The sequence below is a fragment of the Salarias fasciatus genome, chromosome 1 (assembly GCF_902148845.1).
Source record: "Salarias fasciatus chromosome 1, fSalaFa1.1, whole genome shotgun sequence".
In the NCBI taxonomy this organism is placed as follows: Eukaryota; Metazoa; Chordata; class Actinopteri; order Blenniiformes; family Blenniidae; genus Salarias; species Salarias fasciatus.
Window position 1 is genome coordinate 15,341,785 of NC_043745.1, and position 14,951 is coordinate 15,356,735.

Below are 14,951 nucleotides of genomic sequence, written 5' to 3' on the forward strand. Positions count from 1 at the left end.
ATATTCTGTGGCAAATCTGTTCACCTGCATCGTATCAGTTTCTAGAAAAGAGTGGTGGAGGGAGAGCGGAGCAACCAAACACGACACACAGGAAATCACTACTTCTGACAGCCGGTTTCAGAGAAGTGTCTTTATCCCGCAGAGCGTCGCCTCCTGTACACAGTCAGAGACGGTGCTGCTTTGACACATGCATCTACAGGCTGCCACCTTCTGAGACATTTTACAAGACATTGTGCAGGTCCAAGAGATGGATGCAAACATTAGTTAGCAATTTATGGTTATTGATATTCATCTATAATATTTATTGCTCAGATATTGTCAAATTTGTAATACGCATCAACATGTAAGTAGGTAAAAATCAAAATTTCTTCAGTGACTGGCCTTTTCCCCTCATAAACAACCAATGAACAATCAAAAGCCAAAGAGCACCATCCGCTTATTAAACTTCTGGATATCAATCCATGTGATTTTGTTTATTGTCAATCTGTATTTGTTACTAAACATCCAATGACAAATAGTGAGAATCAGTATTCTTTTCATTTTTACAAAAATAAATTCAGCGTGTACAGCTGGGTATTTCACACTTCAGAAACTCTCACAGCACTATGGTTTTTTTTTCTTCAATATATGTTTCACACTAACTATAGACACCTGCGTCATTTAAACCAGGGGTCTGCAACCTGTGGCTCCTTGTAGCAGGCAAAAAATGTCAAACATCTTATCTTATTTTTATTTCATTTGTCATTTTCAAAAGGAGTCTCATCGTTTGGCGAAACAGGCTCTACTAAAAGGCACAACAACCAAAATGAGAAAAATAGCACAAACAGCAAGAAATTGAGAGGGAAAAATGCCAAAACAGCTGCTAAAAATTAAAATGACTAGAATTTCTAAAAAAACAAACAAAAAAAACAAACAAAAAAAAACATGCACAACTGCTTAAAACTGCTAAACTAACAAAAATGTCAGAATTGTTGAGAAAATGCTGAAAAATGCAAGAAAATGTTTACTGTCCTGAATTGTAATTGAAACTTCATAAATACAACGTAAAATACAGTTTACGTGTGAATATGAAAATTATACTGTAGTTGAAACTTCAGAAGCTGTTTGCCTCATTTTAAAGGTTAAACGTGTTTTGCGGCTCCACTTACGTCTCATTTGGTGGGAAGTCACAGAAACGGTTGCAGACCTCTGACCTCAACCCTTCAGTCCTCCTAAACCGGTGGTTCCCAAACCACTGCTCTATTTGCACGCGTGTCTCCTTGCACGGTGGTGACTGGGGCGATGACGACGTCTATACAGTTTCTTCGATATGTGCAAATCCTGGGTTGGTAGCCACTTTTTAAACCTCCTTCTTGTATAAAATAAATGTATTTATTAGTGCTGTATATACCTGTGATCTCAAACAGGCACCCATGAGCTCGATAAGACGTCCAACACTTCCCCACCAAAACTGACTTCACGGTTTGATTCTGTTGCTTTGTGCTGGGACAGCAGGCTGCAGGCTAACCTGTGAAATATCTGGAGCGATAAGGCTGGAGAAAGGATAGCAGACTATTAAGAGTTTCCATCTGTTGACACAAACCAGCGTGGGAACGAGACAACAGAGGTTTCTTTGGTAGGCGTGACGATGAAGTTGGCGACTGGACGTAAACATGACTTATCTTAGGCTATTTTGTGAGAGCAGGGTAGGAAATCCACAAATACACTTCAAAAAAATAACATTTCAAGTACAGTAAAAGTCACTTTGAGGATATCTCACTGAGGTGACGAGACAGCGGTTTGTACAAAAATGGAAACAGGATCAATAATATACTCTATATTGATAAACGCATCAATCTGAACACAGCCAGGCTAAATTAAACTGTTTCTACTCAATGAGAACTGAACTAAAAACTCCTAACTACATACTGAGGGGAAAATAGCATAAATTTATGTAATTTACAAAAGTAACAGGGTCAATTCTCACTTGTTGGACGGGAACTTTGTTCTTTTTATAATTTCGGTATTGACGTGAAGATAAACTCTTTCTACAGATTGTGGGAGTTAAAAACTAACCAACCACTTGATTACCACAACAGTGCTAGCTCACACAGTCCCACCATACTCACAACTACTGTAAAATCAACTATAGCAAAGTGACAACTGTTCCTCCCACGCAGATCTTGATTGTAGTCATCAGCATTATTTGGCTGCTATTTTATAAACAGTAAACCTATTGCCCCCATTAATTACTTCTAACCCTAAAAAAATGCTTAATTTATAGTCATTGTACAGTAAAATGTTATTAGTACTAGTGTCCAAAAAAAAAAAAGGGATGTGAGCACACTGAACAGACCACAAACAAGGTCACACTTGCTATGAAAATACTCTTTTGAGTCCCCTGACAGGGCAGTAGCCTCATCACCCCGGCTCAGAAAGCTACCACCACTGACACCGATGACAGACGTGAAGCACATCTGTGAAGTTCTGTAAAGTGTATATCTGCTCAGGTACTGTATAGAACAGCAACATTTCAAATACTTGACTCTGGACTCATCTACATTCAGGCGCTGCTTTTTATCCACACTTTCTCGACACCCTTCCCCGACTCGAGTCCTTCTCTGAATGGCATCCGTGATGATAAAGCAGGCGATCATCACGGATGCAGCTGTGCTCGTTCGTTTCACCACCTCTCAAGACGTCGCTCAAACTCTCAGAAGCACACACCCCAACACTTCAGGACACTCTGTCTCACACTGATGTTACAACATATAAATTAATATAAAAATAAAGGCGACTATTGTCTGTGATTGCGTAAGGTTCAGTGCTTGAACGAAACCTTGTCGTTGTGATTTGTGTAAAAATAAAATACCTTAAGATGACCTGAATTTGTAAAGTAAAAAGTGATTTCCTTCCCTTGTGTCGATGGTCAGATGTAACAAACAAGGCTCTTCAGGGAACAGTCCTTGGCTTGTGACAGGAACTCCTTTGGAGAAGCTGATCTGATATGATGAACAGTTCTGTCATCGTTTGTCTCGTCTCTCGTCCATCTTCCGCCCTGTTTCATGTATGCGTCCCATCTCCAGCAGCAGAGGCCTGGAATCAGTCCCTCACTGTCCCCTTCAGTCTTTCTCGCTGGGCTTCACTTGCTGACGAGGAAGCCTCCCATCCATCGTAACTTACAGGCGAACCAGCGCCGCAGGGGGCAGAAGTACTCAAAGTGGAACTGCTGAAATTCAGGCGTCTTGCGGATGTCTCTCAGGAAGGCAATGTCCAGGTCCGACTCCGTCAGCATGATGAGGAGCAGCAGCAGGGCGAACAGCAGGCCGATGGTGACCAGGAACAGACGCAGCACGCTCAGGACGAACTTGTTCAGCTCCTCCACGTCGCTGGACTGCGACTGCCTGCTTTTGACCATGCGCAGCGCTCTCCTGCCGGGCCCAAACTCCCCGGCGTGCCCCTCCTTCAAGGCCCCCGCCTCCGAATCCTTCTCCTCGTCGACGCTGCAGGGAGCGCCGTTGATGTGGCGAGCCAGAGGCATGTCCGCCCCGTGCTCTGCCACGGGCGTGGGCAGCACGCTGTCCGAGGGGCTGTAGGCCTCGTCGGAGATGACCGCCGACGTGCTGGCCTCGCTCCCGTCCACCATCTGACCCCGGGAGGACATGAAGGAGTCGCCGTGGGAGACGGAGCGCACGGGCGTGGAGTGGGCGCTGTCTCTGAGGGACTCCAGCCCTGCGAACACACAGCAGAGGACAGCAGGTCAGAACGGAGGCCCAGATACTCATCAGCTGTTGGTCTCAACAGCTTTTAAAGGGAGAGCTGGATTGTATCAAATGGATTTTTTCAAAACATTATTTCTTGTTTTGTTAAGACTTGAAAATGGAGCCGTTTCATTGTGTATTCTGTTCTTTTATATTAATTTTTTTTCTTTGATTTTTTTTATCCCAGAGTTTTTTAAGTGATGTTTGTATATCTGACCGTTGAAAAGAGAGTCTGTATTTCTGTGTTTGGTTGTGAGGAGATATTGTGTTAAATAACTGATAATTGTGGGTCAATACAAACATGCTGGTTTGTGTTTATTTGTGATTCACAGTGCTTCAATCAGCATTGATGTACAAGTGAAAGTACCTTTGTGTTCAAGGACCTACAAGTTTATGTTTGTGTACTTATTTTGACTTTGCATTTCTTTTTTATTAATCAAATTCAAATTGAATTTCACTTCTTGCCATCTGGCTTAAAAAAAAAGAGCTACATTGAGGACCTAAAACATTTTTTTTTACTGTTGAGTAAACTTGATGTAAATGCTGGGAAATACAGATGAAATCACACAAATGGAAAGGAAGTATATGTGAAGGAATGGTGAACTAATAATATTTTACCAGTCAAAACCAGGCTGACATGTTGCACTGAAAGATCCACGGGATTATTTTTCTTTGGATACAGTGAACTCCTCTAGAACTGACTAATGACAGGAACCACTGAGGCAAAGAACAAAGTAATAATTTTACTGTAATTTTCAAGCTGTTTCTCCTCTCGTTTGTTTTCAGATGCAATATTTTTTTTTCCATTAACTCATCATAAATGAAACCAAAGCACTAAATGGGAGACACACTGTGCCGCTGAGCTGTCCATCAACTTGTTGTCGAGCGATGACGTGCTAATGACATATGGAGATAACAGATTTAGCTTCTCATAAGTCAGCTGACGTAGGTGGCACAGCTTTGCATAAACAATACCTCCAGTTCTCCACGGCCTGCGTCTGATCAGCCTCCCAGACAATCACACTGCAGTTCAAAGAGGAAATTACAGACACCAGTGGAAGGAATCCCTGTGATGTCCACAAATCACTGATGCAAATGTGGGCAGATAGAAGTTATTCCTTAAGGCTCGTGCGAGAGAGAGGTCTAAAGGGAAATTATGTTCATCTGGTCGTCATTAATTAGTCCTGCAAGCAAAGATTCCCTCCGCCAGTTCCAAGCGCCTGCCACAATATTCAGGTACAGCGTGTTCTGTTGAACAATGTACAGACATTTCAGACTTTGATGCTGCCAGAGGGAGAGACTGATTTGTTTTTAAACGATAGCTTGTCACAAGCTATGCTCAAGAAACCCATTGTCTTCTCCATGTCATCTATTTTTAAACCAAATACAAGTGGCAACTGTAACCCTAAAGTAAACAAGAGACCCACGCACAGCGACTCACTCGGGGAACGAACTCGGCCTATTACCGTACCTGAGGAATAATACAAACTTTTAGAATGGGCCCAGGAATACATTTCAGGTCAACAAATAGTAGATAACGTCATGTTGATGCTCAGTTTGCCTTCGCATCTGAGAAACAATCTACAAACTCATCTTCGCTTTCAAAACCTGGAGAAAAAACATCTGTCCGTCTCGGAAAGTATCCGTTCTGCTTCACTTGAATCCGAAACTATTTTGGCTGTTACCTCAAGAGGCCAGCGCTCTCAATCCAGCACGATGAAACCGGTCTTTCCGTTTACCTGCACGGCTGGACGGTTGGCGACAGCCATGATACTGGAGAGGCACAGCGAGCCTGGAGGGGCTCGCGGAGCTCTGTCCCGATCCAGGAGCAGATCCCGAGGTGGAGGAGCCCTCGGGGAGGGCGGGGAGCAGAGGCAGGGCTCCCAGAGCTTTGCCCAACAGCCTGGGCCCCAGAGAGAGCACTCGCACGTTCACATCCCGGTAGCAGTGGTTGATCATACGCAAGTGAACGTTCACTTTGGTCTTGATCCTGATCAGACACTTCACCATGGCTCAACGCCTGACCTCAGCAGCCTAATTTAAACGCACTTTGCTTCGACTGCTCTCTTTAAAATGAGGCTGTCTTAACGCCCCCTCTTCGCTCTCCGTCCTCCCACTGTCTGTCTCTGTCTCCGTCTGCGGCTGGCAGGCCGAGACACACTCTCCTCTCGGCGGTGAGCTCCCACACGCTGGCAGGCAGGCTGACAGCGGTAGACAAATAGAAAGACAGTCGGAGAGTGAAAGACAAGGCCTGGGAATGCGGTCCTCTTGTGCCACGGCTCCTCTCGACCCCCCCCCCCCCCCCCCCCCCCCCCCCCCCGCTGACAGCAGTGACACACAAAGCATGGCCCCTGACAGCAGGAGCTATTTTCAGAGAGCGATATTATTACCAGGGCAAATACCAGTGTGGGCAGAGCAACAGGACAAAACACAGTCGATTTGTTCCTCTGTTGTAGCATTTGGGTGCCATGTCAAAATCTGATCTCTTTGTCTGTGACAAGACGGGAGCAAGACAAAAGACCTGTTTTTACTGAGAACAGACTGTGCTGCAATATAATTTCATCCAGGCTGATCAAGCGAAAGCAAAGTAACTCTCAGTGGCAGCGCTGGCAAAAGGTTAATAGCCTGTTGGAAGAAAGAGGGGGCAGGAAGGGCCCCTTATAAACCGACAGAATCACTTTCCCATGTCAAAATAATGCCCGAGGCCAGTGGATGACGAGCTCTCTGTTAAGAAACACTCCAAGAAAAGAAAAAGATAAAAATTGCACAAATGCAAAGAGAGCCACAGGGCTGCTAACATGGAAAAGCTCTTACTGTGGACCACTTTCTGCCGCAAATGTGTTTCTGTGGACTGAAATGTGTGTGAAGGCGTGGAAATAAAACGACCCCAGGATTTTTTATTCTGCACAGATATTCCTTTGCAAAACAAACCCATGGACTGCGACAGCAAGTCCGAGCCCTGAGGCGCTGCTACTGGAGAGGCTCTGGAGTTCTAACAGCGAAGCTCAGGTACACACAGTCAGCTAATGGACAGAAACGGAAACCATTACACACTTTTTCTGCTATGTAGAAAGCTCTCCTTAAATTCATCTATTTACAAGCAAGATTAAGAAAAACTGCCACCAGAGATTTAATGCCTGTTCAAGCAAAGGAAGGCTTTTTTTTTTCCTTCAGTATCTTGATCACAGAGATAAACCATAATCTTGTAACCGCTGGCAGGTGACACTGATCTTTTTATCACAGTGTCTGCCAGCAGGGTTGGTATCAGCGGCTGCAATGAACATTTTGTCCTTAAAGATAAAGTGTTCGAAGCAATAAAATGTACAAACCTGAGGATTTGAGAGAGTTTGACAGGGATCGGATTGTGATAGCTGGTCGGAGTACTTTCAAAACTTTACTTCCTTTACTTCTAATACTCTATAACAGAGAGAGAGAGAGAGAGAGAGAGAGAGAGAGAGAGAGAGAGAGAGAGAGAGAGAGAGAGAGAGAGAGAGAGAGAGAGAGAGAGAGAGAGAGAGAGAGATTTACCCTCCATGATGGAGATGTGCACAGCTCTCCGTCGGGTCCTGGGCACGCTGGTCAAACGAGGGCCGTGTGTGATAGATGGACAACTCCGGCTTGGCACCATGCCAGCCCTGGAATTGAGGAACAAATGAAGTCAAATAAAACTGCTGAACATACACACAGCGATGTCTATAAAGTGCTTAAGGATTGTTACCTGTGGATCTCAGGGGGGTCTCTCTTGATTTTGGCACTTTGTTCCATTACTTCTTTTGCAACTTTTCCACTGAGAAAACACAGAAAAGACAGAGCGATGTACTCAGAACATTCTCAGTGACGTGGCTACCTGATACGAACGCCTGCATTTCATTGTGTGACAATACCTGTATCTAAAGCGACTACCCTTGAAGAAGAGATTACTACTGGAGACAGTCCGAACTTGACTTGACTTCTCCAACCTGGCAGTGAGAAATCACGAATAGAAGTATTAATCTAAACAAACGGACGCCTCTTTCATGCACAGGCTTTCATACGTCCTGGGACTCACTTGTAGAAGGCTTGATTCTCTACTCCACACTTCCACAGATGCTTACAGGCTTCTGGTGTCGGTGCAAAGTACGTCAATATGATCTTCTTGTCCTGTAACAAGGCGCAGCGGCAGGATTAATCTCTGAGTCGGGTGGCGTCTTTTCCATACATTTTGAGGGGAAATCATGGCGAAATGGACTGATAACTATTCTAATAGCAAATACTGATTTAATTTTAGCTACAGTACAGACAAAACATGGGAGAAACGTTTACTACAGAGATTTACACAATACTTCATATTAAACTAGCTAGCAGCAATGAACCAGCTGTAGAAGAATTGCTATTTTTTTAATTACTTATGGATCCCTAACAGCCATTAACAATAACACCTTATGATTTGAAAAGCCATCAAAAGCCAGGCACTGACAGGTGGAACGGCCTGAGCTGAGAGAGGAGGTTTGTATGTATTTTGGCTAAAGGGGGCAATCACCACTCAGCAAAAGCAGCCTTGAAAATAGTCCCCTGATAACTGTAATCTGTAGAAAGTCTGCCTGTACGTGCTGGAAAGACTAACACTCACTACTGTTCTGTTTACCTCTTTATTAAGAATAGAGTACACTGGCTCCATGCATAAACCAAGGCCACACTCATTCAGCTTCAGCAGCACCACAGGCAAGAAAAAGCAATGTTTCAATAATGAACTGACGTACCTCCTTCTGATTTGCATATATATGGAATGTCTTTGCTTCAAACTTGAGCTTGGTCACTTCGTCCCTGAGGTTAACATACAGGCCAGATGAGGGAGGGAGCAAGAGAAGGAGAAACAGAGGAAAGTGAGCCGAACAAGGGAGGCAGAAACAGGAAGACGGGATACACAAAACTAGATAAAGGCCGCGACACTGCCTGACACTAAGTCACTTTACAGTATATAAGCTCTGTCAGTTTAATGTGTATTTTGAATTATCATCTTTCATTGCATTATATACTGAAAGACAGACTCTACATGTGCCTTATGCAGATTATCTGAGTAATTTTTTTGTTTTTTTCACTGAACTTGCTTTTATACCCTTAACATCTATCTTTAGCTTGTATATTTTTTAGCTTCTATATTTCTACCCTGTATATTTTCAACTTGTGTATTTTTTTTAATGAGGGTTTGACATAAATGCCATTTCAGTGCTCTGCATGTGCACACATGTAACAGAACTGGCAATAAAGCAAACTTCAAACTGTGAAATATTAGTTGTGGAAATTATCAGAGGCCAAACAGTTGTTCATTTCTGTGTTGAAAAGTCTTTGTATATTATTTCCAGACACAGAGGTTGACAGGAACATGCTGAAAAACAGCGACCACCTCTGAGCAAGCTTTCTCAAAATGTCACCAAAATGTGACTGCATCGATCGCTGGTCATTTTCAGCTTGTTGATGTTTTACTCTCACACATCCTCACATTTAATAGAAATTAACATGCTGAACTTTGTGTATTTTCAGTATATTGAAGGAATCCTCTCTTGTGACAGCTTCATTGAAAAGTATCTTCTGTACATACCACTTGAGGAAATGCACCCTCCTGTTTCCTTGCAGCACAGTGAATCCAAAAGGAGTGAAAGCCAGAAAAGCTGGATTTCCCGACACATCCTGACAAACACACAAATCCATAACTTTTAATCTTTTTTTTTTTTTTTTGAGTCCTTGTTTTGTCCCTTGTGCTCTCTCATGCCAGCTGGTATCCTGTTATATAGTTGTGGTTTCAGTTTCTACTCGCTGTCGATGTCTGTTTCATGTTCTCTGCTGGTTTTTACTTCACTTCTTATTGTTGTGCAGTCGTGTCCGCCTCTGCGTTCCCTTCCCTCTACAGTTTACCTTTGATTGAGACATACCCAGGATTCTCAGTTCAACCTGTTTTCTTGTCCTGGTTGGGTTGATTGTGTATAACAGCCTGTTGATCTTCCCATTGAAGATAATCTACTTCATGTCTGTCAGCGTCAATGCCACTGTGGTAGTGCAGGGGGTCCAGCAGAACAGGACCCAGACCAGCACCAAGATCTGTTTCTCCGCCCACCTCCAGAGGTGTCCAGGACGGCCTGTAGTCTTTGAAGATGTCTGGTTGGGCGTTATAGTGCTCTTGTCCAAAGGGGTCCAGGAGGTCCCACCCCTCTCTAAGGACCCACTTTGCCAGATTTTGAGACAGTCCCGAGCCCCCGTGGTGGTCCCGTCTGTCCGTTCCAGTGCCAGTTCCAGCGGGAGGCCACAGAATCAAACTCTGCATGCTCCTATGCTCATAGTGGTGGCTGCGCCTCCTGCTGGACCCCCGGCGGCGTCCTGCCTTCAACCTCCTGCTCTGCCTTTGTCCAGTACCATCGGTCTCATACCTGGTCTGTCCCCATGGATTTCCTGCTCTGCTCTTCTGAGACTCTTTGAAAATTAAGTGTTGATTTTAATCCTTCTTCTGGGCCCCCTTTGTCCCTGGTTTGGGCTGGATATTTTAATTTTCTGCTTTGTCTCGTCAACTCTTTTTATCTGTTTTTCCTCTGCAACATGGTGACCTTGGGTTTCAGGTTGTTCTGGTTTTAGTCCACATTCAGTCGTCAGTGTCTTCAGCCGCCCTCGTCTCCCTCGCCTTCACTGATTCCTCCTGACGGTTGTCCACTGTGCCTCAGTGTGTCGATATGTCCCGTCCCAAGTCTTGTTGTTCTTTCTGCCCTGGTGGAGTCGTCTGTCTAACCTCTCTTTATTTTCATTTTGATGACTCGATTAACCTTGACCGTGGATTTTAATTTGTTTTTGGTTCCTTGTTTGAATTAAATTAAAATTCTTTCTATGTTACTGTCGTGTGAGAACTCACATAGTTTTTGTGGGATTTGACTTTCATTTATTAAAAATTACCTTTTTTTTTAACAGTCTGCATCTTGAAAGCTTTACCCACACAGTAAAAAGAGACGTGTCAACAACTGTGAGATGAACGATAGAGCTTTTCTCTCTAAGTTGAAGGGTACTTTAATAAAATTTGTTGCACACCTTGCATGGATGCGGGTCCACTCCGTATGTCTCCAGCATCTGAGCCTTCTGAAGAAAGTTGAGTTCTGATGTCTCTGGAGTCTGACCTCTGAAAAACACACTAAAGGTTAGTATACTCATGCGTAGGAAACATGTCGTCTTTGATTCAGAACTTGTGTTTATCCTCTGCAAAGAAGAAAGGATAAGTAAAGGGAAAACGTATCAAAGTGCAAAAAAACCCTCAAACAATAAAAACAATTATTTCATGTTTGTCAGTAAGATTTTCTCAAAGGAGTGTGATAATTATGTGAACTGATTATAAAATAAATGATTATATAAAGTAATCATTTATAGTTACTTCCCTCAAGGAAAGTCAGTGGAGGAATCAGTGCTAAAACTAATTTCAGACCAACAGTGACTCATTTTGAAGATATTCTTCATCTGGCATTATAAAGAGACATTTTCTCGTTGCTACATCCAGAACCCTTATAACCCAGTGAAACACAACATGGGGGAGGGCTTGTTTATGCAATGACACATGGACTCCTAAATCATCCTGAATTCAGCTTCTGTCCTGGTTTAACTGTAAAAAAATTAATATAGATAATGGCACTGGACTGAAATGAAAGCAAACAATAGAAGTGAGCAATAGAGGGCAGTGTAGGATAAGATCTATAGCATGTGACTGTATCCACATATGCTCTGCAGCACATCTGAATTAAACAATCATCAATTGTGCAGTCCATGAAACTCAAGGTGCAACAAACTTCCATCTCTCAATGGTGTTTTCATGTTGCACAGACAGCTCCTAAATGTTGCTTTTCTTTGAAACAACTAGAACAATTAATCAGGATTTCCATGAAGAGACTGAAAACATAAATCCAAACCACTGAAACATGCCTTTAAGTGGCAATATAAAATATTCACTGCATGATCAAACCCCTGGATAGTACAGACGGTGGGAAAGCCCCTTTTGAGCCATGGACTTCTTCATCACTACCTTAATTTCATAACACTTCTCTACAACAAAAGTGAACTGAAAAGATTTTAAAACTGCATCAGTGCTGCAATACAAGGTGTGACTGTTTTTGACATAATTGTTCTCAGATAATTTGAGTAGTTGTTTTTTTTAACCTTGTTTATCTCTTCCAATCCTTTGTGCACCTGTCCTATTCTCAGATCTCTTGAGAAAGAGATTATGAATCTCAGTGAAGTCTCCTTTCTCAAATGAAGTTTGACTAATATTTTTTAAAAACCTGTCTGGAGTTGTGACTTTGCCAACCCGAACCTGAATCTAACCATGAGAAATCTGAGCCAACGAGCAGCGCCGGTCCTATAAATTAAAGAGCAGAGTGCGTGTGAAGTGGAGGAGCGCAGTCTGCCTGGATGAGGTCTGTTCTGCGGCCGCACAGGTAGGAGAAGGATGTGGACAAGGTGTCACCTTACATCAGCTCAGTCTTGTGGATCTCAGCAATCCGCCGCTCCAGTTTCTCCGAGTGCTTGGGGAAGAACTGGAACTTGGAACTGTAGCCCTCTGGGTGTTTCCCAGGGTCATAGTCACCAATTTCAGCTTGAGAAAAGGAAACGGAGAGACAACAAGGAGCAGGTTAAGGTGGTGGGGGAGATCAGTTTTTATGATTGAAGACCCTGGAAAATTCACAACAAATGAAATCAGTGGGGGACTGAAGAAGAAACAGCCAATTTTAACCAAATCACAGTCAAACTGCTTTTCTAACGGAATCTTTCTGGAGTGCACTCTATTATCTTGCTGGCACAGAACATTTTGAAAAAAAATTTAACTATTAATGCATAGATAGATACTGAATGCAGAATAAAGGTAGTCTGCCGCCACGGCTAATTTTAGCATGAATGCAACGCAGTATTCACTACAGTGGCATGCTGAGAAAAGGGATTTTTTCCAGTGTTGCATGAGTGTTTTATGAAAAAACAAAACACACAAAATCAGTGACCACAGGAAAACATCTGATATAAAAGTCACAGTTTTTGATGACAAAAAAAAAACTTTTTCAGCAATTTCTTCCAATCAAAATGAGTGTTTCTTGGATTGCACATGCTTGCCAGTCACTGCGGTGATGCAGCCAGCTGTAACAGCCAATTTTAGAATCCATATCTGCCAGACTACAGATGGTGAAGGAAACGCACGGTGACTCTGGCTACCTGCTCTCCTGGGACAACTGTGCTGCACGGCACCGTGCACTTATTGTTTATTAAAACTGCTTTTTGGACGGTTTCGAACCTCCCAGTATATGTATGCAGTTGAGCCGGAAAAGACTCCATATACTGATTTAATGTATTTTTACTGAACCATTACAATCTTTTTTAATAATGTCGTCTCACCAACATTTATTACTCCATCAATGTTATTCCTCATTTTTTCCAGTTAGAACCAGCAGTTACTATTTCATCCTCCTTTACAGCAGAATGCGATGACATTGTGAGTTTTTTTTTTCTGTTGTAAGCGGCTTTTTATTGGAGTGGGTTATTGTTCCCCAGCCTCGAGGGTTAGTGTGTCACTCTCTGACTGGTCTCCTGGTTCCTTCCACCTACTCCGGACAACATTTACTTTATCCTCTTTAAAATTTGGACACACATAATCCATAATACGAGTGGTCTCCACAGCCAACCCACACCATGTATCCCTAAATACGAAGACGGGGGGATATGACAGTCGGCGGTGGCACTCCGTGACGTACGCAGACACGCGGCATAAAAAAAGACGAAGAACATTCAGATTCAGGGAATGGCTCGGAGATAAAATGCTGGCAGGGTTGCTGGTTGGCACAGTGTGTGACAGGGAAATGGTTTCCTAATGCTTCTCACTTCTCTGCATGCTGATCAGCCAAAGGGGCTAAAGTCAGCTTTTTTTTTAACACATTTGTAAGATTTTTGTCAGTGTAAATATATGTAAGCTTCTTTTTTTAACAAATCCACTAAATTTTTCTGATACTTGTGCTTGAAATGATCCTAATAGGGTTATTGTAATCTGTAATCGCAGTGTCTATTTAGAAAGGCCTCTGAAGACGACACACCCAATGTGTAACACACATGGAGGGATGTGGCCACAAATGGCACAGAAGCGTTTATGAATTGAGTCGGACGTGAAAGAAACCGTAAAGTAGAATGATTTGATGATAAAAGCATCCGTTTAGTGATACCTTGTAATATGTAGGCAGCCAGCAGAGCCGCGTCTGATGTCTTGCACAGCAGGCGACCGTGATAGAGATCCCTCTTAACCTGCAGGAAGACGAGATATCTGCGGAACAAAACACAAATTAACTTAAATGAGATACACTGACAACACGTTTTGGTTGCTCTGTGCTTAAAGGTGCAAAGCTATGTGTGACTACAAGCCTGTTGGGACTATAAACCTTGATATTACTCAGTACTGAGCTCATTGAAATCTGAAATGTAACTTATTTGTCATTTAAAACACAGGAAATGTAAGAAGCTGGCCTTTCTTTGAGGGACTGCATGGTCTCCACGTGTGTGCGAATGTGTGTGTGCTTGACTGTCACTGTGTGAGTGGCCTGTGACGGACCGGTGACCTGTGCGGGCTTCGCCCTGCCTTTACCCACAGGGTGGCTCCAGCGCCCTGCGACCCTGAATTGGATAACGCTGTGTGGAAGATGGATGGATGGACATTAATCCTGACAAAGAAATGAAGCATCCTCTTAATGGCTTATGGGAGAAAAATTACACCTGTACCAAGGGTGGGATTTGTGATAAAGGCAGGAGGGGGATGTTTACGACAGCTGAGGATGGAGGGGATGTGGATACGGCAACTGTTATCCTTGCCTGTGATAAAAGTAATTTAGCAGAAGAGCCAATCCATGGACCAGAATAGATCCCATCCCCAGTTGTAATTCCAACTGGACTGCAGCGGGGGGATTTTAAATGTCAAGAGGATGCTTTTCCCCTCATCAAAAATAAATACATACACACAAACACATAATAAAGATGAATGTATTGTTGAAAGTTATTTATTAAGTACCAAACCATGAGTGCAAAAGTTATGACAGCTGTAGATTGAAAAAACTAAGCAGATATTTCTAATTAGGAGCTGCTGCCACAATTTAAAAACACCTAATCCAGAAAAAAAATAAAGAAGTTCCCCAGATCTCTGATTTCAGGCTCTAATTTGATTTTGTACTGCTGGAAGATTCT

At 43.0% G+C, this 14,951-nt stretch overlaps 1 protein-coding gene across 2 annotated transcripts in view; it reads right to left on the reverse strand.

Moving 5' to 3' along the window:
- Positions 1–980: 980 nt before the first annotated feature.
- LOC115391751 (FERM domain-containing protein 5-like) overlaps positions 981–14,951 on the reverse strand; it is an 89,021-nt gene continuing 75,050 nt past the window's right edge. For both annotated transcript variants that reach the window (XM_030096216.1, XM_030096133.1), the window contains exons 6-15: positions 13,943–14,040; positions 12,213–12,336; positions 10,788–10,875; positions 9,319–9,407; positions 8,480–8,543; positions 7,789–7,880; positions 7,625–7,699; positions 7,459–7,527; positions 7,269–7,375; positions 981–3,711 (exon numbers count right to left, since the gene is read on the reverse strand). In XM_030096216.1, coding sequence (XP_029952076.1) covers positions 3,122–3,711; positions 7,269–7,375; positions 7,459–7,527; positions 7,625–7,699; positions 7,789–7,880; positions 8,480–8,543; positions 9,319–9,407; positions 10,788–10,875; positions 12,213–12,336; positions 13,943–14,040 — 1,396 coding nt within the window. In that variant the 3' untranslated portion in view covers positions 981–3,121. The remainder of the gene's footprint in view (positions 3,712–7,268; positions 7,376–7,458; positions 7,528–7,624; positions 7,700–7,788; positions 7,881–8,479; positions 8,544–9,318; positions 9,408–10,787; positions 10,876–12,212; positions 12,337–13,942; positions 14,041–14,951) is intronic.